The sequence below is a fragment of the Ctenopharyngodon idella genome, chromosome 16 (assembly GCF_019924925.1).
Source record: "Ctenopharyngodon idella isolate HZGC_01 chromosome 16, HZGC01, whole genome shotgun sequence".
NCBI classification, from domain to species: domain Eukaryota; kingdom Metazoa; phylum Chordata; class Actinopteri; order Cypriniformes; family Xenocyprididae; genus Ctenopharyngodon; species Ctenopharyngodon idella.
The window spans coordinates 22132366-22155467 of NC_067235.1; the positions used below are offsets into that span (position 1 = coordinate 22132366).

The 23102-nt window shown below is 35.2% G+C and overlaps 1 protein-coding gene and 2 long non-coding RNA genes across 3 annotated transcripts; 1 reads left to right on the forward strand and 2 right to left on the reverse strand.

Moving 5' to 3' along the window:
* Window positions 1–2588: 2588 nt before the first annotated feature.
* On the reverse strand, window positions 2589–3734 carry LOC127497189 (uncharacterized). Its single transcript, XR_007925477.1, has 2 exons — window positions 3218–3734; window positions 2589–3094 (listed from the first exon to the last, which is right to left on the reverse strand). It is a non-coding gene; the product is annotated as an uncharacterized LOC127497189 (long non-coding RNA).
* A 6420-nt stretch (window positions 3735–10154) lies between these two features.
* Window positions 10155–11417, forward strand: LOC127497518 (uncharacterized). The gene is made up of 4 exons (XM_051866019.1): window positions 10155–10401; window positions 10607–10754; window positions 10885–10993; window positions 11177–11417. The coding sequence occupies exons 1-4, from the start codon at window positions 10323–10325 to the stop codon at window positions 11300–11302; spliced, it is 462 nt and encodes a 153-aa protein (XP_051721979.1). The 5' UTR covers window positions 10155–10322; the 3' UTR covers window positions 11303–11417.
* Window positions 11418–11474: 57 nt separating this feature from the next.
* On the reverse strand, window positions 11475–23020 carry LOC127497519 (uncharacterized). Its single transcript, XR_007925570.1, has 2 exons — window positions 20122–23020; window positions 11475–17870 (listed from the first exon to the last, which is right to left on the reverse strand). It is a non-coding gene; the product is annotated as an uncharacterized LOC127497519 (long non-coding RNA).
* Window positions 23021–23102: the final 82 nt, after the last annotated feature.

Below are 23102 nucleotides of genomic sequence, written 5' to 3' on the forward strand. Positions count from 1 at the left end.
ACATTCACTGATGCTCCAGAAGAAAACACGATGCATTAAGAGTCGGGGGGTGAAAACTTTTGAACAGGATGAAGAGGTCCAAATTTTTCTTATTTCGCTTGAATATCATTTTTTTTCGTTTAGTACTGCCCTTCGGAAGCAACAGAAAATACTTGCATGTTTCCCGGAAGACAAATTAAATACAATTTACCTTGATCTTCAAATTCCACATGTTTTTTTCTGGAGCATCAGTGAATGTTTGAACCTTTTTCAAATGCTGTGTTTGAGTCCCTCAGTTGTCCTCAGTGTGAAAAGACGGATCTCAAAATCATTCAGTTACTGCTGTAAAGGGTTCAAATATACAAAAAATGCTGGAAAACTGAAGAATCTGCAGGACCTGGACATTTTTTCTGAAGAACAGAGCTCAGTTTAACTGCTCAGGACAAACAAGGGACTCATGAACAACCATCACAAAACAAAAAAACAGTTGTAGATCATTCAGGAAACCACACACAGTATTAAGAATCAATGGTTCACATACTTATGAATGGGGTTATTTTAATAAATTCAGCTATTTTTTTTGTCTTGTGGATTATATGTGAACATCTTTTATGTAAAATATCTTACTCAGGACAGTACTAAATAAAAAATAACATGCATTTTGTATTATCTCCCTTATTTTGTTAAAATTATTAACATTTTCACAGATTCTGCAAGTGGTTCACATACTTTTTCTTGCCACTGTAGCTTAAATATAACATTACATGACAGTAATAAATTGTGATTTGAAATGTATTAGTTAACACTTTACAATAATGTTTGTTAGTTAACATTAGTTAACTGCATTAGTTAACATGAACTAATAATGAACTGCACTTATACAACATTTATTAATCGTTGTTAATGTTAATTTCAACATTTACTAATGCATTATTAAATTCTTGTTAACATTAGTTAATGCACTGTGAACTAACATGAACAAACAATGAACAACTGTATTTTCATTAACTAATGTTAACGAAGATTAGTAAATACAGAAACAATTGTATTGCTTATGGTTAGTTCATGTTAGTTAACACATTAACTAATGTTTAATGAACCTTATTGTAAAGTGTTACCATTTATTACAATGTGCAGTTTATTTATCAAACTTGTAAGGCAATATGTAAGGTCAAAGGGCCATTCATATAACACACAATAAAATAATAAAAATGCATCCAATGACAGGTTGTGGTTCATATTGTTAAGACTTATGAGAAACAAGTGGTTCCCTCAGTGGTCTGATACCTGGGGAAAATCACTCTTTTTTGTCTGATATTCCTTAACTATACTGTATGTAACGCCAGAGAGGAGGAGCTAGACCTCATTTGACTCTGCTGTGAGTACATAAAAAACATAAGTGAGTTATCTATGTATATATAGACCTCCTAAAGTGCTGATTGGGTAGATCATTTGAACATGTTCCTCTCTAACTTTGTTAATAAAACATTTTATGAAATTAATGCTTTTACTCTAAACTCAATTTAAAGCACAGTGAGTGTTTGTAATACCTTCCAATTGCAATCTATAATGTGGATTTTGGTTAAATGAGGCAAAAATATAGCTTTTTATAATATGTTAAACACTATACTTGCTTAGCTTTTCTCATGTAGGTAAACACTTTATTCTTATAAAAATACCTCGAAATGCACAAATCCTACTGTTAGTTTTAGTTATGCACGAGACAGAATGCTAATATTTATGGTGGAACTTCATCATCGGAAGACAGCAGGATATGACCACATAATATGAGTGATGTATCTGCAGCGAATCATCTGCCTGTTATTCATAATCAAGTAAACCGGAGCAGATGCAATAGAATATAATATACTGTATATAGAATATCTTGGGCCTGCATTCTAATACCATAATATTCTTCAAAGTACTTTGGACTGTACGTAAATACCATGCAGATACTCATTCAGTACTATGGTATATATCAAGCAGCATTTGAATTGTGTCAAAGCTCTTTGGTTTTTCATGTGCATTTTGGTGTGCACAGTAGTTCTGAATTAAATGGACTCTTTATATCAGGTGTCCTATTAGAGTCTCTAAGTGTCCTTTTTGGATAGACACCTGAAAGCTTGCAGAAAATACAGTTTAATCAGAATCATCCTCAAATTTAAACCAGAACTTAGTAAAACATTTATCTTTATTTCATATATGTTTCAAACCTCTCAAATCCTAGTCTTGTTTTCTTTTTCTTGAAAGTATCGTACAAAATAGTCATTTTTCTTCTCAAAAACTGTTCCTGTACTACTATGAGTCAAGAAATGTCAAATGTCTGCTTTCAGACAAGACCAGGATTTTGCCTGTAGACCAAAGGGTTCAAAAGCTGCAGCCATTTCATTCTGGGTATATGTCATTTTAGGCTAGTGGGGCTGCTGTTTAAAGGGTTAACAAACATCTTTATTTCTGTTTTGTGAAAATGTACCTCCTGCCTTGAGGAAACATTTAAGGTCGACTGCAACCAAAACCAGTTGGTCAATGTACACTTAATGTACACTTAATGCTTAAGTTTAACCCTATATCCTCACATACCTTAAAATTTAGCAAAAAAGTGACAGAAATCAGTTGCAAAGTGTATTTTATTTTATTTAACAAACTTACAAGATAGCATGAAAGATAACAATCAGTGAATGTAAGCAGCATATTGTACCATGTTACATAAGGCAGTGCACTGAATGACAGGATGTGGTTTCTCACCATCATGTCAAGACTTCTGAGAAACAAATGCACTTTGTGGAACAGTTGGATGAGTATGTGCTGCAAAACATTTTTTATTTATTTCCTTTTCTTTTTTTAAATTTTGTGAACATTAAATGATTTTTTTTTTTTGCAAGATGTGAATAAGAAAAAAAAGCTTCTTCATTTAGAGCCGTTCAGATGCACGGCTTCTGCTTTCGCCCTCAATTAATGAAGATTGTTCAGGAGGGGGTGCTGAACATTGAGCACCAACTCCCATTTCCACTTGTTCAGCTTCAGGTTCTTTGGTTCCTGCTTGCTCGCGGCACGTCTTACATCCAAAGCCAAACAGAACTGTAGAAATCAGACCCAGCAGGGCCAGTGCTATTATCTGAAGTGAAAATTTTTGTTATACCAGTTTGAAGCATATGACAAAATCTTTGGTACATTTTATTTAATGAATTTCATCTTCATCCACATCAAACAGAATTGAATCACCCAATGATTTACTCACCTGAGAATAATTTCGAAAACCAAAAAATGTAATTTGCTTTTCAGTGATATTGTCAGGATTGTTTAAAGGCCGACACCACGTTGTTGAAGCGGATATATCGGTGTGAACCGTCAGTCCTTCCCATGAGGTTCTTGCACAGGCATAGTATTGTCCATCAAAGAATAGCAGCATGATCCAAACCAAAGCTGGAATGATGCAGGTCACAGTAGAGATCAGACGCTTTGTTTTGCATTGTGGGCTTTGAATATAAAACATGAGTGCGCTTGAAAATAGAGCAGGAATCACAAAATACGCTGCAGAAAACAGACGATTCATCTCTGGATTACAAGGACATGCAAAATCCATCTCCATGAGTTTCTCAAGTCCCACCATTAAAAAGCCAATAATTGCATTTGAATAAAAAGGACTTTCTGTCACTTGTTTTTTCAAGCATGCTACCCATTCCTTGCTCATTGTCTGCGTTGTTGAGGTCGGGAGGTGTACAGTCTAAAAGTAAAAGTGATTGCAGGCTGTCTTTTGTGCATTGATGCAAGTAATACTCACACCTTTCACATCTTCATGTCACGTGTCTCAGAGTAAGACTCAGCTCTGTGGTTGCAATTGAGAGATTTGAATCTATGATAGAGACTGTGCAATACCCTAGTAAAAAAGTAATATTTAAAATAAAACAGTTGGAAGTCTCAAATGCTGACCAGCCAAAGAGGAGATATCCTGAGCAGAAAAGGTGCCCACCAAATAGACTGTCACTGGAGGTTCATGTCCTCCAAGGTGAAAGTGACAAGGAGAAGGTGGAAAGAGGAAGGAAAGTGTGGGAAAAAGTTAAAGCGAAGAAGAACTGCCTTAGCAACACACTCACTCATGCACATTTCCCACACACACTTCAAAGAGAATCTTAAGATGTAAACTTACTTTGTTCCATTTATTTGGGTTTAACCTAAATTAAGTGATGACTGGGATGACAGAGAGTGGCTGAATTGGAAAAGAAGCCTAATAAATGAAAGCTGCTCTGCATTGACTCCACCAACGACTTTGGTGTCCTTCCTATTTTACCTCCCCCTCCAACACTAACACAACGCAGAGACAGTCGGGGAAGCACATCAGCGAAGAGGGTTACATATATATTATGACAAGTTCTATTATTATGGTCTAATACCATAATTATTATGGTCTAATACCATAATAATACTTTGGACTATCATTGTAAGTAAATAGATGGTACTCATTCAGTACTATGGTATATATAAAGCAGCGTTTAAATTGTCAAAGCTCTTTGGTTTTTCATGTGCATTTTGGTGTGCACAGTAGTTCTGAATTAAATGGACCCTTTATATCAGGTGTCCTAGTCTCCAAGTGTCCTTTTTTTGATAGACACCTAAAAGCTTGCAGAAAATACAGTTTAGTAAAAGACCAAAGCTTAGTAAAACATTTATCTTTATTTCAAATATGTTTCAAACCTCTCAAATCCTAGTCTTTTTTTTTCTTGAAAGTATCGTACAAAAAAGTGATAATCATTTTTCAGTTTATCTGAGCTTCTTTAAAACTGTTCCTGTACTATTATGAGACAAGAAATTGTCAAATGTCTGCTTTCAAACAAGACCAGGATTTTGCCTGTAGACCAAAGGGTTCAAGAGCTGCAGCCATTTCATTTTGGGTATATGTCATTTTTGGCTATAGTGGGGGTTGCTGGTTAAGGGATTGATAAAAGTCTTTATTTCTGTTATTTGATTGAAGATCAACTTCCTGCCTTGAGGAAACATTTAAGGTTGACTGCAACCAAAACCAGGTGGTCAATGTACACTTAATGCTTAAGTTTCACCCTATAACCTCATATACCTTAACATTTAGCAACAAGTGACAGAAATCAGTTGCAATGTGTACTTTATTTTATTTAACAAACTTACAAGACAGTACACAAGCCAAAAGCATGAAAAATAACAATCAGTGAATGTGAGCAGCATACCGTACCATGTTACATAAAGGCAGTGCACTGAATGACAGGATGTGGTTTCTCACCATGATGTCATTTTTTTTTTTTTTTTTTTTTGCAAGATCTGAAAAAAAAAGCTTCTTTATTTAGAGCCGTTCAGATGCGCCTCTGCTTTCGCCCTCAATTAATGAAGATTGTTCAGGAGGGGGTGCTGAACGCTGAGCAGGATCCTCCATTTCCACTTGTACAGCTTCAGGTTCTTTGGTTCCTGCTTGCTCGCAGCACCTCTTACATCCAAAGCCAAACAGAACTATAGAAATCAGACCCAGCAGGGCCAGTGCTATTATCTGAAGTGAACATTTTTGTTATACCATGAAGCATATGACAAAATCTTTGGTACATTTTATTTAATGAATTTCATCTTCATCCACATCAAATAGAAATGAATTGGGCTTTGAATATAAAACATGAGTGCGCCTGAGAATAGAGCAGGAATCACAAAATATGCTGCAGAAAAAAGCAGGTTCATCTTTGGATTACAAGGACATGCAAAATCCATCTCCATGAGTTTCTCAAGTCCCACCATTAAAAAGCCAATAATTGCATTTGAATCAAAAAGGACTCTTCTTCAGCTGTTTTTTTCAAGTATGCTACCCATTCCTTGCTCATTGTCTGCGTTGTTATGGTCGGGAGATGTACAGACTATAACTGAAAGTGATTGCTGACTGTCTTTTGTGCATTGATGCAAGTAAATGTCACAGCTTTCACATCTTGTGTCTCGGACTCAGCTCTGTGGATGCAATTGAGAGATTTGAACCTCTGAAAGACACTGTGCACTAGTCACTTTGATGGCACTTATATAAATTATGAATATAAAGAAAAACACTGAATATATATTAAATTATAAAACAGGCCAAGGCACTTATAAAACATGTAAAGTTTGAGGCAGATTGGACATTGTATGCTTGAGTTACAACAACTTCCTGTTTCGTGGCGTTAATTGCATACTTTAGCACTGAGCCGGGTGTTGCATGATTTAACGTGTTTCTAGCATGTTTGGTACTTCATGGCATATTTAAATGTTTCTGGGAGTGAATTACAGTGTAAAGCATGCCATTTCCTGTTGCCAACAGATGGCGCTATAACTAACCAGGACTCTTATCACACATGTGAAGTTTGGGGCAGGTCGGCCACTGTATGCCTGAGTTAAATCAGCTTCCTGTTTCATGGCGAAACATCAGAATTTGTCAGGCTGCCACGGACACGCCTTCCAACGAAAACTCAAGATCTTTGCAATTTAACATCGCTAAGGTCTTAAGATTAGACTGACCAAATATGGTGTTGTTTTGGCTAAATCTCAATTTGGAGTTAATCACAGTGTAAAACATGACATTTCCTGTTGCCCGCAGGTGGCGCTATGACTGTAACTGAATATTTCCATATAAATGTCTTCAGGCCAGGACTCTAATAAAACATGTTAAGTTTGGGGCAGATCGGACATTGTATGCCTGAGTTACAACAACTTACTGTTTCATGGCGAAACATCGAACTTTGTCAGGCCGCCACGGACACGCCCTTCAGTAAAAACTCAAGAGCTTTGCAATTTAACATCGCAGAGGCCTTTAGATTAGACTGACCAAATATGATGTTGATCTGATAAAATATCTAGGAGTTCATTAAAGTACATCTGGAAATGGCAAAAACTGCAAAACTTTTGCAGAGAAAATTTAAAATATCTCACTTCCTTTTGGGTTTTCAGATTTTGCACCCAGGGACTTTTTGTAGGGCTAAGTTTGTAGGACTTATTGGGCTGTTACATCTGTCTATCGAATTTCATACTTGTACGTGAAACGTAGCACGAAGGGCACTTAATTTAAATTTTGTAGGTGGCGCTATCGAGGCATTTTGCCACACCTAATTCTGAAACCCATATCAGACGTAAATTTTACCACTTCTGACGTGTGTGCAGAATTTCATGAGTTTTCGAGCATGTTTAGGCCCTCAAAAATGCGATTAATTTCAGAGAACAAATATAATTGACAGCAATTCCAATAGGGTCCTCACACTTATGTTTTGGTTTCCTGGGTTACTGATTGTCCTCGTTTGTTTCTATGATTAGCCTACTTATGATTTGCACCTGTCTTTCATTATGTTCTCCTTGTATTTATACTCCCTGTTATGTTCAGTCCCTTGTTGGTTCTCATTTATGATTTATGCGTTTCTCATATGTTGTTCCTGTGATCCCCTGAGTATTTTGCACTGTTAATAAAGAGTTTTTGTGTTATCTCCTTCATCATAGTGTGCTTTACTACAGCTACTACATATCACATATTTAAAGCAGTTATTTATTCATTAATAAACTGTAGTATAGTGTTGGATGTGTTTGTCTGGAGGTATGTGTGTTGCTTTAAGTTCGAGATGTCAAAGGTTCAAGAATTGCCCTATTTTTTTCCCAACATCAAACTGTCTCTCAGTGGATATCATTTAGAAACATCTAAATTACATCTAAATATCTAATGATTTAATATCTGAGTATGTCATCGAAAATGAAAGTAATTCAAAAACAAACTAAACATGGCCTTGCTGTAAATGACAGGAAGTGGTTTGTTACTCTACATGACAGCTGCTAAAGGTAAAAGCTGCAATATGACACAGTTTCATTAGAAAACGGCAAAATATGGTTTACTTCTTCAGAAGTGTTTAACACAAAGTTGTTTTTTTCTGTTGCAACAACACCAAATTATATACAATTAAAAAATACAAACTTTACAAGTTTATTTATTCCATTATATTTAATGCATACCAAAAAGCCTATGAATTTTAAACATGAGGTTTGTGAAAATGAAAAATGTCTAACTGTAAAAAAATAAAGTCATTTCTGTCCAGTGCTGTTTTATTTAAAGCTGTTAAAATTCATCTCTATTGTGATCACCAGTTGTAGAGACAGTGTCCAGAGCGGTCGATGGGCTCAAATCCTCCATTTCTATTTGTTCATTTTCAAGTTCTTTGGTTCTTATTGGTGTGTGGTACCACCTCCTAATGCCAATCCACATCAGAGGGAGTGAGATCAGGAGCAGTATGCACAGTCCCACTAGCTGAAGAAGTACATTCATGTTTAAAAGAGTACATGAAAACTTGGGACCAGGTAATAATCAACTCATAGAGAAAAATATAGCTTGATCAAACACAACACAATTGTAACAGCATCTTGATTTTATCATCATGCTCACCTGAGAGTTATTTCGATAGCTAAAAAATGTCATTTGCTTTTCTGTGCTGTTGTCACGTTCGATTAAAGGCTGACACCATGTTGTTGAAGCAGTTATATCCGTGTGAACCGTCAGTCCTTCCCATGAAGTCTTCGCACAGGCAAAGTATTGTCCATCAAAAAACAGTAGCATTATCCAGAGAATGGCCGGAGTAAGACAAACTAAAGCGCAGTGCAAACAGCTTGAATAATTGCTGATTTGTGAGCTTTGAATATAAAACAAAAGTGCAAAGGAGAAGAGAGCGGGAACTACAAAATACGCCATTGAGAACAGCAGATTCAGCTTTGGGTTGCAAGGGCATGCAAAGTCTATCTCCACAAGTTGCTCAAGTCCCAGCATCACAAAACCAATTATGAAATTTGAATATAAAGGACTCTTCTTCACCATGTTTTTCAAGCGTCCTATCCATTCCAACTTGCTCATTTTAAGCGTCGATAAGGGGAGAAATGTCTACAATTGATGTGTAAATTGGTCACTGACTGTTTTTTACGCTAAGTGTGTGGAGATGCATTTGATATACGCCTCTTTTAGGCTGTCATATAGTGAGGCAAACCTCCATCTACATTTTCTGTGTGATACTGACATTTATTCTGTGGTTGTGTGGCACACTAGTCGCTTTAATGGCAGTTTAATGTGCAGCTCTGTAAAAATAAATGAGTGTCATTAGTGACTCCTGACTGAGTCATGCTGCAATACATAGAGTGTCAGATTCTTAAAAATGCCATGAATCGACTGTGGGTTTGACCGTGGCTCTAATAGTAACATATGGACAATTCAGAGATGCTCCGCTGCATAGCACATCGGTCTAGGCCTTCTACTCTAAACCTTGTCAAGTTATTTTCATCCTGCTGAATGTTTTTTGTTTTTGAACTTCTAGACACTATTGTGAAAATCTGAGTTAAGCCATTTCATGAAACTCAAACCACACTGCCTGGCATTAGCAATCATTCGCCTGTTGTTGATATGTTGCAATGTTGTTATTCATTTAGGAGAGATTGGGTTGGTTCAAAGCTTAAAGGGATAGTTCACCTAAAAATGAAAATTCTGTCATCATTTACTCACCTTCAAGTGGGACATCATTGACATCCATTGTATTTTTTCCATACTATGGAAGTCAATGGGGTCCATCAACTGTTTGGTAACCCATATTCTTCAAAATATCTTCTTTTGTGTTCAGTAAAAAGAAATTCATGCAGGTTTGGAACAACTTGAGGGTGAGTATATGATTTTTTTTGGTGTACTATCCCTTTAAAACTACATGTTTCTGAAATGTCCATCAAAATGAATAGGAAATATTCTTCTGCAAACCAAGACACTGAACACATCTGTTGGTAAGCATTTGAAGGGCATTGAAAATTTCCATTATTCTACAACATAATAACAAAAATACTTTAGTTTACATCTCAATTTATATCTTAATTTTGGTTTTTATTATTGGCAACTGTCAATAGACATGACTTTGTTTTCCAGAAGTAAATTCAACAAAACTAAAATTCAATAAAAAAGTAAGATGGATAACATATTAAGTTTAATAACATTGTCTACTAAATAAGAATTTATTTCCCCCTGACACTTGTTATTCAGTGTGTTGGGTTTTTTTTGTTTTTTGTTTTTTTCTCAGTTTAGTTGTGCAATTCTGGCTTTTCCTGCTTTCTATTTGCCAGCAGAACAAAACGAACTCTGGAGGAGATTCAGAAATAAAACAGCACAGCTCTCCAACCAATAACCTTTCAAACTACAATTGTGCAATCCTGGTCTTTCCCAAAGCACTGCCTGGGCAAGCCATGTTTGTTCAGATGACATCAGTAGTGAAGCAAGCTTTTGATAAAGGGGAGGATCACAGGGTCAAAAAAGTATAAAAATTGCTGTGGTAACAAACTTTCTATCAAGCTTCAGTTTGCTGTGAACCATGATGTCCTTCAAGACTGCACTGGGTCTGCTTTTCTTGGCCATGTTGGCCATGGTGGCTGAATCCTCATGGGGCAATGGTACATTTACAAATCTTGTTAATTTTCATTTTGCTTAGCATTACTTTCACTACACTGTCTGCACATTCTCTATAGTTTTTCTTTTTCTTTTTAATAACCAACAGGAATGCAGATTAAGGATTTTCTGCCTTCTACCTTACTTTTAAAGTTAACAATGATGCACGTTCATATGAATAATCTATTTTCCATCAAATTGAATCTTCAGGGAAAGGAAACTCTTACAGTTACGACCTTTCCAAAATGTCTGATCTAAGGAAACTATACAACTCCAAAGTTTTCAAGGCAGAGAGGATGACCAGACCTTTGGAGGGGATGTCTATCCAAGTAGGCATACTCAGCCACTCTGGAGTCAGGTAAAATCAAGATATAATGAACAGTTTTGTCATTTTATTGTGTGTTATATGCATCATGGTGAATACATCTCACTTGTATATTGAGAATGTGTTGAACATTAGGTATGTCTTCTGCTGGTTGTGCTTTTAGAGTCACTCTAGAAGACGGCACTAAATGGCTGGTCCATAAAGGAGATGGCTACGGCATCTCATCCCAAACCGTTGTTGTGGATGCCCGTCATATGAGCAGTAAATGGAAGGCAAGAGACACTGTAACTGCAACTGTATATTAAAGACTGTATTTTATCCCTGTATAGTCTGTATTTTTTTTAGAAATTAGACTTGTTTAATACCTGATGCACTCTCTTGGCAATTTCATTTAACTTTAGAGAATCATTTTGGTCTGTGCTAAACTTTTTTTTCTTTCTTTTTTTAATGGACAGATTGTTGAAACAAAAGATTTCCGTGGGAGCAAGACAGTGTCTGATTTTGTGAAGGCTGGAGGAACGAACTACAAACTTTTGTTTGATAACTGCCATAATGCAGCCGACCGGATGATGGATGGTTAAATTCGATGTAAAAAGACTATGAAGAGAGCATCACTTTAATACTTTTTTATGATTCATTTGATAATACATTCTTGTGACTCTCTTGTGTTTCTTAAATAAATATTTTTTAAATGTATCATTTTGTTTCAATGGTGAATATTAGTAGGCTAATCTTTTGAAATTTAAAAATTAACAGACACAATATTGAAATGACTCAAATCTTAAATGGTTTGAAATTTGTAGGCTAATATTAGACTTTTTAGATCAATCATGACTTATTTAGACTTTTTCATCTGAGCTGCAGATGGCGACAAAGGTGTGTTCTCAGATTTCATTGGTGGTCATGTCAATCGCTGCTGATTGCCTAAGCTCTGAGAAATAAAATAAAATAAAATAATGCAGGCAGCTATTCGCTGTGGGGTGCAGTATCATGAGCTTTTAAAAATAATACCATTGTGCTTGAGTTTCTGTTACATTTAGCCACTCCAAATCAAAGAAATTGAACAAAGTCACACAACAGAGGACAACAGAGGACAACAGAGGAGTTAATGCACAACAGAGGAGTTGTGCAGGAGTTGTGCATTAAAACATAAATAAAATGTCCACAAAATGTTCATCACATTGTTTTCTTATAACTTTGAAATACTGATTGATTAAAATGAATTAAAAACATTGACACCAAATTTTTAATCTACTGATTTTGATCTCTATTTTGAATAGTTTGGGGTAAATTAGAGCATTACTGGAAATTAACAATAGGCTAAAGTTTCCATAAAATAAAAAATAATTTATTAAATATAATGAAGTATATATTTAATAAAAAAAATTATATTTATCATGTTAAACATGGATTAATATCACATAATGTTTCTAAGAAATACCCCGTGTTGTTTGAAGCCTATAAGTAAGACACTTGTATCGGTCATACAGAACAATTAAATGTTAACATTTTTTTATTTCACTTCCTTAAATTCAAATTCAAATTATGTTTATAGCCATTTGGAGTCACATGTAGAAAACAAATTATCAATTAAACGACAGTTCACATTACAACAGAGGTTACGAGCTGAACATACTACAATGGTTCTGTCTCTTTACAACAAAACAAACAAAACACTAGTGATTAGTCGTATATTATCAAAAAACAAGCATTAATCGCATATCATCGGTGCGCAAGCACAGAAATAAAGTTAATTGTTTTGGATAAATATTTTACGTTAACTATTTATTGTGTTCTTGCTCGCCTGTACTTGAATACTGTTTTTTTTTTTTTTTGTTCATTTTACCCCTTTTAGATTAGTTGTGGCAAGCAATTTTGACTTTTTTTACTTTCCATTTGCCAGCAGAATAACACAAATGTGGAGATTAAGATTACTTGAGCAATAAAGTATACAAAATTCTCGAACTGTCAGAGGGAGCTTCTAAACTTCTGAGAATTTTTCTATTAAAGGGGACCTACAATGCCCCTTTTACAAGATGTAATACTGTATAAGTCTCTGGTATCCCCAGAATGTGTCTGTGAAGTTTCAGCTCAAAATACCCCACAGATCATTTATTATAGCTTGTCGAATTTGCCCTTATTTGGGTGTGAGCAAAAACACGCCATTTTTACGTGTCCCTTTAAAAGCAAATGAGCCGCTGCTCCTGGCCGCTTTCCAGAAGAGGGCGGAGCTTTAAAAGCTTGTGCTTCAGTTGCTCAACAACAACAAAGCTGGAGAATCTCACGCAGCCAAAATGACGATTGTCAGTAGCAGTGTTCAGCCTTACATTGTTCAAACCGGAGTCGGACACTGAAAGAGAGACACAGGAAGAAGTTACAACTTTTAGAATGCAACTGCATGTTTCTGAATGGTTAGTGGATACATTTATGTAGTGTGGAGTTGATTCAACCCATCGACTAGCCGTAATGTTAATATTTTGTGCAAATCCAGCATTGAATTGACCCTCGTTTGTGGAACAGTCCGCCGTAAAATGACAGCATAGCAACAACACTCTACTACAACAACTCTTCCTCTGATCAAATTATCTGATCTTGGGTAAGGTATTTCATAACAAATGGGATACAGTCAGAATAATTATTAAGCAGTAGCTATTTACAATACAGTAGCCAACCTCTTGGCAAATTTATTTAGCTATTTACACTAACTCTGTCCAGTATTGCTCAGATATTTTACCTTCAGTACAAACAGCATATCACTTCAGTTTTCCTCTTTTTGTGAATAACATCTATCACTATTTGCAATTAGTGTATACGCAAATATTTATGCAATTAAGTTTAATTTTTCTGTACATAAATATTCAGTTTGTTTACTGACATAAACAAACCAGTGTTTTCCAAGGGAGTTCTTTTATGATACTGTGCAGTCCTGCATTTGCCCAAAGCACAGCCTCTGCATGTCATGTTTGTTTAGATGAATCAGCAATGAATTAAGCTTTTGGTAAAGGGAGGGATCCCAGGGATATATAAAATGCTCGTAACAAAATCTCATCAGATTCTCAAAAGCTTTTGTTTGCTGTGAACCATGATGTCCTTCAAGACTGCACTGGGTCTGCTTCTCTTGGCCATATTGAGTGTGGTGGCTGAATCCAAAGTACAATGCATTTACAGATCTTGTTCATTTTTTCTTAACGTACAAGTAATCACTTACTACATTGTCTGCATAATTTTCTTATTTCCTAGGCTAATTTATATAGGCTAGTTCATTTAAACCTCAAATTATTTTAAAGTTAGCGATGGTGTACATTCAGGGAATAATCTACTTATTAGTCACACTGAATCTCTTCAGAGAACATCCCTTACAAGTTTGACCTTTCCAATAATCTGATCTAAACAAACTCCAAAAGTGTATACTGTTCAAATAGGCATATTGAGACACTCGGGTGTCAGTTACAAATCAGGTGTCTTTTATTAGGGTTGGAACAAAACTGTGCAGAGCTGTTGGTCTCCAAGAATTGAGTTTGAGCACAAGCAGTAGTTACATACGCATACTGTAATTTATAAAGCACTACACCATTTATATTCTGTCTACTTTAATATTATAAAGCTTACCGTGCGTTTGCTTCACATATTTAATTAACAAAAACACGTATGTACACAGTTATATGTACTTCACCATACACCAACAAACAAACAATCACAATCTTGCTTGTCTTTACACAACAAACACATGTTGGTACTTCACCCTAACCACAGGCTCTACCCTTCAGCACAATGGTAACCCCAAAAACTTATTCATACCAGAAACCATTTTAAATTCCAAAATAATAGAACATTAAACACTAACACATCTCCCCCTATATTAATACTAGTGATGGGAAACCGAGGCTTTCTGAAGCGTTTGAGGCTTTCATCAAATTGTGTCGAAAAACAGTTCATTACTCGAAGCTTTTAACACAGTGCGCATTAGCGACATCTGGTGGTCAGACTTGTTTTCTCCACCATATCTAACAAATCGGGGAGCAGATCTACGGTTTGAAAAAGCACGTGACCAAACAAAGCTTCGGAAATCCCTGACATACAGAATCACTCTTGTCTTGGATCAATACAGTTCTATCTAATCTGACCTGATCTCATCTAAATTAATTTGTGACAATGAGACCACAACTCTAGCCTGGTCAATGGATTCACATATTGATCAATAATATAAAATAATGATGTGATCATAATTGACAGGACAGTTGAAAAAATATTTTGGCTGTTTAACCCTTATGTTCTGTTCGGCGTCTCTGAGCCCCCAGCAATAAAACATAATTAAATGCATTTCCTTTTACGCATAAGGTGAAGCGCCATTTTTTCAAACCAGCCCTCCCGATTTTCCGATACTGCATGGTAATCACGTGGTATTGTCATTTCGATACAAGCGTCAGTACAGTGTGCTTACTGCGTCGGAGCATCGGAGCCCCGGTAACAACCGTCCCATCACTAATTTTCAATATGAGCTTCTACAGGATGATTTCAAATTCCGAATATTTTCAGAGACAGGAGAGGAGATGTTCTGATGATTACTGTGTAAAGAATTTTACAAAAAAATCGCCGATCTGTTAATGAAAAGACAAGTGGGAATTATTTTTTTTTTTAATTATTTTTATTAAGGTGTACATTTGTAAGGGAAATATATTTGTAGAAACATTTCAGCGACAGGTTGAAGAAATGTAAACATTTTTCGTTTGGAAATGCATATGCCTACTGCACACGAACGTACTCCCGTGTATTATTTTAAAAAGGACCTTCATCCCGCCGTAACAGTCTCACTCATGCGTTCCAATTCTTTTTGTGCCGTACATTGAAAAATTTAAGCGCTAGGCTATAGTTTCCCAATCCCATATACGGAAATGTATATGTAATATATCACATTATATTTTGCAGTATATTCCCATACATTTTTGCTACGTAAGAAGGTCTATGGTTGGAAAGGTGCTGCACGTTGACCGCCTGCAGCGGCGGTCAACCTGAAGCTTTCACCTGCACACCCACTGAAGCTAAGCAGGGTTGAGCCCGGTCTATATCTGGATGGGAGACCTCCTGGTAGACTGAGTAGCTGCAGGAAGAGGTGTTAGAGAGGCCCGCGGGTCTGATCAACCTGTGGCCTGAGTGGGTCCTAACGCCCCAGTACAGTCGCAATAAGCTGTACTGTATAAAGGGTTAACATAAACCCCAGAATATAAGGGGTGTAACCCTGGTGAAAACAGTCCATACATACCGCCCAACGCCCCAGTACAGTCGCAATAAGCTGTACTGAATAAAGGGTTAAAATAAACCCCAGAAAATAAGGGGTGTAACCCTGGGGCAAAAAATAATCCCTACATTACATCACACACGTAGTTAGTTAGTTAGTTTCACATCACAAATTATATACTTCATTTAGTTCTTACAACTTACATGGAAGCACTCTATTTTTTTTCTATTACTATTTTTAATGTTTTTGAAAGAAGTCTCATGCTCGTCAAGCCTGCATTTATTTGATCAAAAATACAGAAAAACAGTAATATTGTAAAATATTAGTTCAATTTAAAAGAATGGTTTTTCTATTTTAATATTAAAATATTAGGCTATTTATTTCTGTGATACAAAGATGAATTTTACAATTAAATATTTGCACTTCATGGTGCTGGTATTATTGTAGAGATTAAACAAATAGGCCTAAGAGATTTCTTTACTTGTAATGGAAAAAGTTTTTTTTTTTTTCACAAAAACGCCAATAAAGTCATATTGTTAGGGGACTCGAACTGCGTCCAAAACACAAACAAACAAACAAAAAAACAGTCAGCTTAACGTCTTATCGCGATGAGCTATCGAACTGCGATAGAATACGTGAAGATATTGATGTACAAATCAAAGTGCCTCACGCTCACAAGCTGATATATAGCATAGTCACATTAATTGTATGGAATGCATTTTCTCGTCAAAACGCATGCTGCTCCCCCAAATATTACACGACATAACCTACTTTATACATAAACATTAACAACTGCCCTTTGCATTGCACAAGACATATGCAGAATACATAATAAACGTGAATAAACGTCTTCATCGAAAGACTGGGTGATTAATGAAGTAGGCTATTATGTTGTGTAATATTTGGGGGAGCGGCGTTTTGCCGAGAAAATGCCATTCAAGTATCGTACAATGTAATGTGATATCAGCTTGTGAGCGTGAGGTACAAGCTAACATGAGCCCAGCCCTTCTCATAAAGAAACAAAGAAGATTTTTGAATGATTTGTAAATCAACAACTTTCTACTTTGTGAGCTTAAACAATAACTCATCGTGACGCTTTAACATTAAGCTGATTGCTCCTTTATGACGCATTTCGAATCCCATAATAAATATGACTTTATTGGTGTTTTTGTAACAAATTTTTTATCTAACAAATTTTTACCATTACACGCAATAAATGTTATTTATTGTAATCTTTACAATAATACCAGCATAATGTAGGGCATGTTTAATTGTAATGGACGAATTGCACAGGCTTTTGGTACTGACGAATCTGCGGCCGATCGTTCACATCTGGCGTTTGGTCCTATGGTTTGGTCACAACTTAACACGGTAACCAGTTAAACCGTAACAATCATTGAGATCTCGTGAATTCAAAAAAAAAAGGAGTGTCTATTTACACTAACTGCAAATAGCATCCCTTGTTGGCAAACACTATTTACATTACTTCTGCCTAAAAATATGCGCAGATTTCAAAAACTTCAGTGGCGCAACAATAGCGCATAAGGCTCCCAAACCTGGCTTTTAACGCGATTGACGTAGGTTCGAATCCGCGTTTTGCCGAGATTGCTCTTAACCATTTTCCAATCACATATCACATCAGAAATGTATTTATTTTCGATAAAAATGAAAATAATGTTCAAAAAGTGGAAATAAACTGCCTAATGAGTGTTTAATAATAGTAGAAGTATTTATTTAGGGGAAGGTGTTGGGAAGGTTTTCATTCTCCCAATAAGGCAGCAGCATCCATTTCTCTCAGACAGCGTGCGCTCAGTTCTCCTTGCGCCTGAATGGTCAAATGCACACACAGTCGTCAAAATGTCCATCTTGTGGAGTATCTCATGTAAATGCAGTCAGTTATGGCTTAAGTGGACCTAAACATTTGGGTGAAAACAGGATATGTGTCAGTATCCATGGATTCGGTCTTAAAGGGACCATAGCCTACTTAAATATTTGTCATTAATTAATGTCAACAAAATATGTTAAATAAATGTATACATGGTATATAAACCTACTGTATCTGAAAAAACAAGTTTATTTAATTTGTATCTCTATAGTATTTTGTTGTATTATTTATAATTTGTTTGTAAATTTCTTTTAATATAACAACAATTTTATATATTGGTAATTATGCCCTTTGAAGGATATTGGACACTGTGAAATTTTTGTTCTTTAAGTTTGTGACAAGCACATGAAAATGTATAACTTTTTTCATTAGAGTAATAATAAAGAAGCTGTCCTACATTCATGAGTCTTACTGTGTTGTACTTGGAAAACTGCAACATCACCAAAAAAATAAAAGAGAAATTAATAAATGTATAGGCATCGGTATCGGCATCGGCGAGTAAAAAATATCGGTACTCATACTCGGTCCTTAAAAAAAGGTATCGGTGCATCCCTAATTTTAATAAATATAATCATTTACACTCTATGATATTATTGCATCCTGATGTACAAAAATACTGAGGTGCAAATAGTATCTACCAATATAAAGTATAGATAGCATCTAATTACTATTTACTTTTGTTGCAAAGAACTGATACTTTTACATGGTGTAAATAGAATCTATCTTTCACCTAATGTAAATAGCATATCACTAAGAAAATGCTGCTATTGTCACTTAGTGTAAATATAATATATTGCTATTTTCACTTAGTGTAAATAGCATTTATAGCTATTTGTACTTAGTTCAAATAGCTGCTGCCAAAAAAAAACAGACATAATTGAGATCTCATAACAGAATAAAACCGACCGTCAGTGAAATCTCAAAACAGAAAAAAACAGGCTGTCATTGAAATCTCTCAACGGAACAAAATCGACCGTAATTGAATTCTCATAATGTAACAAAACTGACCATCTTTGAAATCTCATCTTGGAAACAAACCGACTGTCTTTGAAATCTTGTAAATGAACAAAACCAATCATCATTGAAATCTCATAACAGAACAAAACCGACCGTCACTGAAATCTTGTAACGAAACGAAACCAACCATTATTGAAATGTCGTAATGGAACAAAACAGCCCATCACTGAAATCTCATAAAGTCAGTTTTGTTCCTTTGCTAGATCAAACAAAACCAACTGCGATCCCGTAGCCAAACAAAACTGAAATCTCATAAAGGAACAAAACTGACCATCATTGAAATCTCTAAGCAAAACAGAACCAATCTCATAAGGCTGGCCACACACTTGAAGATTTTAAGCCAGATTTTGAGCCCAGTTTGCACCCCCGAACGATTGGGGCATGTGGCCCAATTAGAGGCTTATCGCAAATGATTTTTTTTGTCCAAAAATCTTCTATTGTGTGGTGTCATTACAGTTATTTAACTGATAATGAGAATAAACTGTCATTATGTCTATAGTCTCCCACAGTTTTAAAATCGGTAAAGATTTGATAATCGTCTAGTGTGTCCCAGGCCTAACAAAACTGTCAACCACTGAGATCTCATAAACTGACTGTTATTGAGATCTAGTAAAGGAACAAAACCAACCATCATTGAAATTTCACAAGGAAACAAAACCAACCATCATTGAAATTTCACAAGGAAACAAAACCGACCATCTTTGAAATCTCATAAAGAACAAAACATAGTCGGATGTTGCGTGCTTCTATAGCTGAAACTTGACAGCCACAAACATGCCACGAAAGTGGAGTATTGAGAAAGAAGGTAACCCATATTCCTTTTTCTCTGTTTTGTTTTTCACTGTAAAGCAGAACGTGTGACAGGAGAGTTTGTTGACAATGCCGATTGTCCTCCATTTGTTTTTCTTCTCATTTCATGTCACTGTGAAGTCAGTTTCGTTTCCTTTACTAGATCTCAATGACGGTCGGTTTTGTTTTGAAAATTTGACTGAATGACAATAAAAACCGACTGTCGTTGAAATCTCGTAAAGGAACAAAACCGACCATCATTTAAATCTTGTAGTGAACAAAACCGACCTGTCTTTGAAATCTTGCAAAGGAACAAAACTGACACTGAAAACCGATCGTCATTGAAATCTTCACAAAACATCGTCACAAAACAAAACCAACAGTTTGAATCGTTTCAAACTCGACTGTCATTGAAATCACATAACGGAATAAAACTGACCATCATTGAAATCTCGTAAAGGAACAAAACTTACCGTCATTGAGATCTCGTAGCCGAACAAAATCGCACAAACCGAACAAAAACGCTGAAATCTCATCACTAAATAAAACCGCCATCATTGAAATCTCACAACTGAATAAAACAAAACTGTCAACCACTGAGATCTCGTAAAGAAACAACATCAACGATCATTGAAATTTTGTAAAGAAACAAAACCGACCGTTTTTGAAATCTCATAATAGAACAAGACTGATCATCTTTGAACTCGCGTTACGAAACAAAACCAACTGTCAATGAAATCTTATAATGAAATAAAACCGATCAAAAAGTGTAATAAAAAAACACACAAAAGAAGGTTTTAAGATGACACACAAAGACATAAAGAATCAGCACATGAATCTCAACAAAGGTGACAAAATTTTCATGCCACAATGCATGCTGGGAACAATAGTACAAAACTCCCAGCATGCATCACAGCATGAATAAATTATGCAGCTGAATTGTCCTATTAGTTTGTTTAATTCTAACTATTTGCTTTTATTTTTGCTGTGGTTTTTGTTCTGTCTTTTAGTAGCTTTTTGTGATGTCCAGAGTTGATCAGATTGTCTGAATATTTTGTTGTCACCATTGTTGAGATTCATATGCTGATTGCTCATATCTGTGTTTGTCAGTGTAGCGCATGGTTTTTTTTTTTTTTTTTTATATAAAATTTTCTAACTGATTTCTGCAGTACACTGTGATTTCACGTTGCAGTAGTAAAAGGGTTTGTAGTTCAAATGTATTAATGGTTCAATGCAATTTTTTTTTTTACTGTTTGTGGAGTTGTTTAATCTTCTTCTGCTGAGATCTGGAGGGGTTTAATGTCTTCTTTTATCTTCAGTTGATTTAATCTAAGGCTGTGGCTGAAGTCAGTTCTATTTCTGTTTGTCTCTTTTTTCTGTTCTCTTCTTTCCTTCAGTGATTCTGTTTGTTAACAGGTTTGTTAATGCTAAGATGATTCTATAAAAAATATATAAAGATTTTGTGGCTCAGATAAGGTCCAAATTCTTTTTTATTTCTTTGCTCTTGGCTGACATGTGGTATTGCTATAGCCTGCTTGTGGCTCAGATCTGGCAAACAAGAGCGGTCCATCCAAGTGCCATCATTCCACGCCACATGTGGTCCAGATCATCATACCACGCATGGCAGATGTATGCCGGATTTGGGCCGGCACAAAGTTGCTATATGACAAGTTGCTGTGACAAGTCCAGTTAATCTAGCACAGTAGCCTACATGTAGCAATCCTTTTTTTTTTTAATTAACAAATGAATAAATAAAATAGAATAGAAAAAGAATAGAGTAAGTTATAGTAAGTTATTAATGGGTCAAATGTTGATGAAAAAGATTTGTCTTTAGCCGTTTCTTGAAAATGGCTAAAGCGTCAGCTGCTCGGGTTGAATTAGGCAGGTCATTCCACCAGCAGGGAACAATCAAGGTATGTCTGTGAAAGTGATTTTGTGCCTCTTTTCCTCTTTTGTTATATGCATTATGGTGAACAAAAGGCTCAGTACTTAAATGTAATTACACTTGCATGTCTGCTGGTTCTGCTTTTAGAGTAATTCTGGAAGATTTACGGAAAGGAAACAACTATGGCAAATCCAGACCGTTGTTGTATGGCCATCATATGAGCAGTAATTGGAAGGCAAGTATTTTGCAACGCTCATATTTGTGCAACAGATAAAACAAATTATTGTATTTATTGATGTGAATATACAGTAATAACATCCTTTTAAATGTATGAAAGTTTATGTTTTTAAAATAAGACCCATGAATTGATTTAACAACTGATGCACTCTAATAAGTTTGGTCTTTGTTTAACCATTGTTTTTTTTGTTTTGTTTTTTTTAATTAAACAGTTTAAAGAACAAAATGTTTTTCGTGGGAGCAAAAGACGGTGTCTGATTTCGTGAAGGCTGGAGGAGCGGAGTACAAACTTTTGTTTAATAACTGCCATGATGCAGCCGACCGGATGATGAAGGGTTAAATTAACTACAATGTAAATGTGTCGCATGTGCCTATTTTTTCTTGTTTTATCAATTTGATGAAAATTATTTCTGAATATTCGTTACTACCATGTAAATCATTTTTAAACATATTATTTTGTTTTAATGTATTATTGCCTATATTAACATCGATTGTGATTTTTTATTTTTTTTGTAAATAAAGCTGCTGAGCTGTATGGAGACAGAAGTTCATGTGTCCTTCAATTTATCCATGAATTGTAATTGTCTGCAAGAAGGCAAATGGGTGTGCAATATATTTATTATAAGATTGGGGAAGATGTCCACTTATTTAGATAAAAAATAAATATAAAATAGCATGCAGGATGATGATGCATCATCCAATGTGTTGTTAAGGGAAATAAATAGAAACATTTGTTAATTTAGTTCTATAACACAAAGTTTTAAATTTCAAATATGTCCATATTTTTAATTGAAGGTATGCCATAATAACAATGTGAATTCAAATTGAATTATTTCACTTAATTAGCCTATAATAATAATAATAGACTTTATTTTATATAGAGCCTTTAAAAGTAGCATCTCGAAGCGCTTTACAAGAACATACAAACAAAATACCATGAAATAAAAATCTATATGCTTTAATGACTAGTGAAGAAATGTACATCTAACTCATGCAATTACTGAATAATAACCCCATGAATTACATAAAAATATCAAAATAAAAATGTCCCAATTCCAACCCTTTTTCTTTTCAGCTCAAAATAAAAACAATATATTTTTGTACACAAATCTAAAAACAATGTGTCCATAAATCCCTTATTAGCAAATAGACTCAAAAACTTTTGATATTACAAATAGCTACAATATCATAGGCTATTTTCCAGAGACACGAAATTCGATCAATTAAACTCAAAACTGTTTCAACTGACTAAAAAATAAAAGTATTCACATTTCAATTCATGTGAATACTTTGATTCAAAGAAATTGTAACTGTCACAACAAAAGAAGATCT

Coding starts and splice junctions, on each gene's coding strand:
- LOC127497518 (XM_051866019.1), top strand. CDS start 10,323: ATGATGTCCTTCAAGACTGCACTGGGTCTGCTTTTCTTGGCCATGTTG. Junction 10,755..10,884: donor CTCAGCCACTCTGGAGTCAG/GTAAAATCAAGA, acceptor TTGTGCTTTTAG/AGTCACTCTAGAAGACGGCA. Junction 10,994..11,176: donor ATATGAGCAGTAAATGGAAG/GCAAGAGACACT, acceptor TTTAATGGACAG/ATTGTTGAAACAAAAGATTT.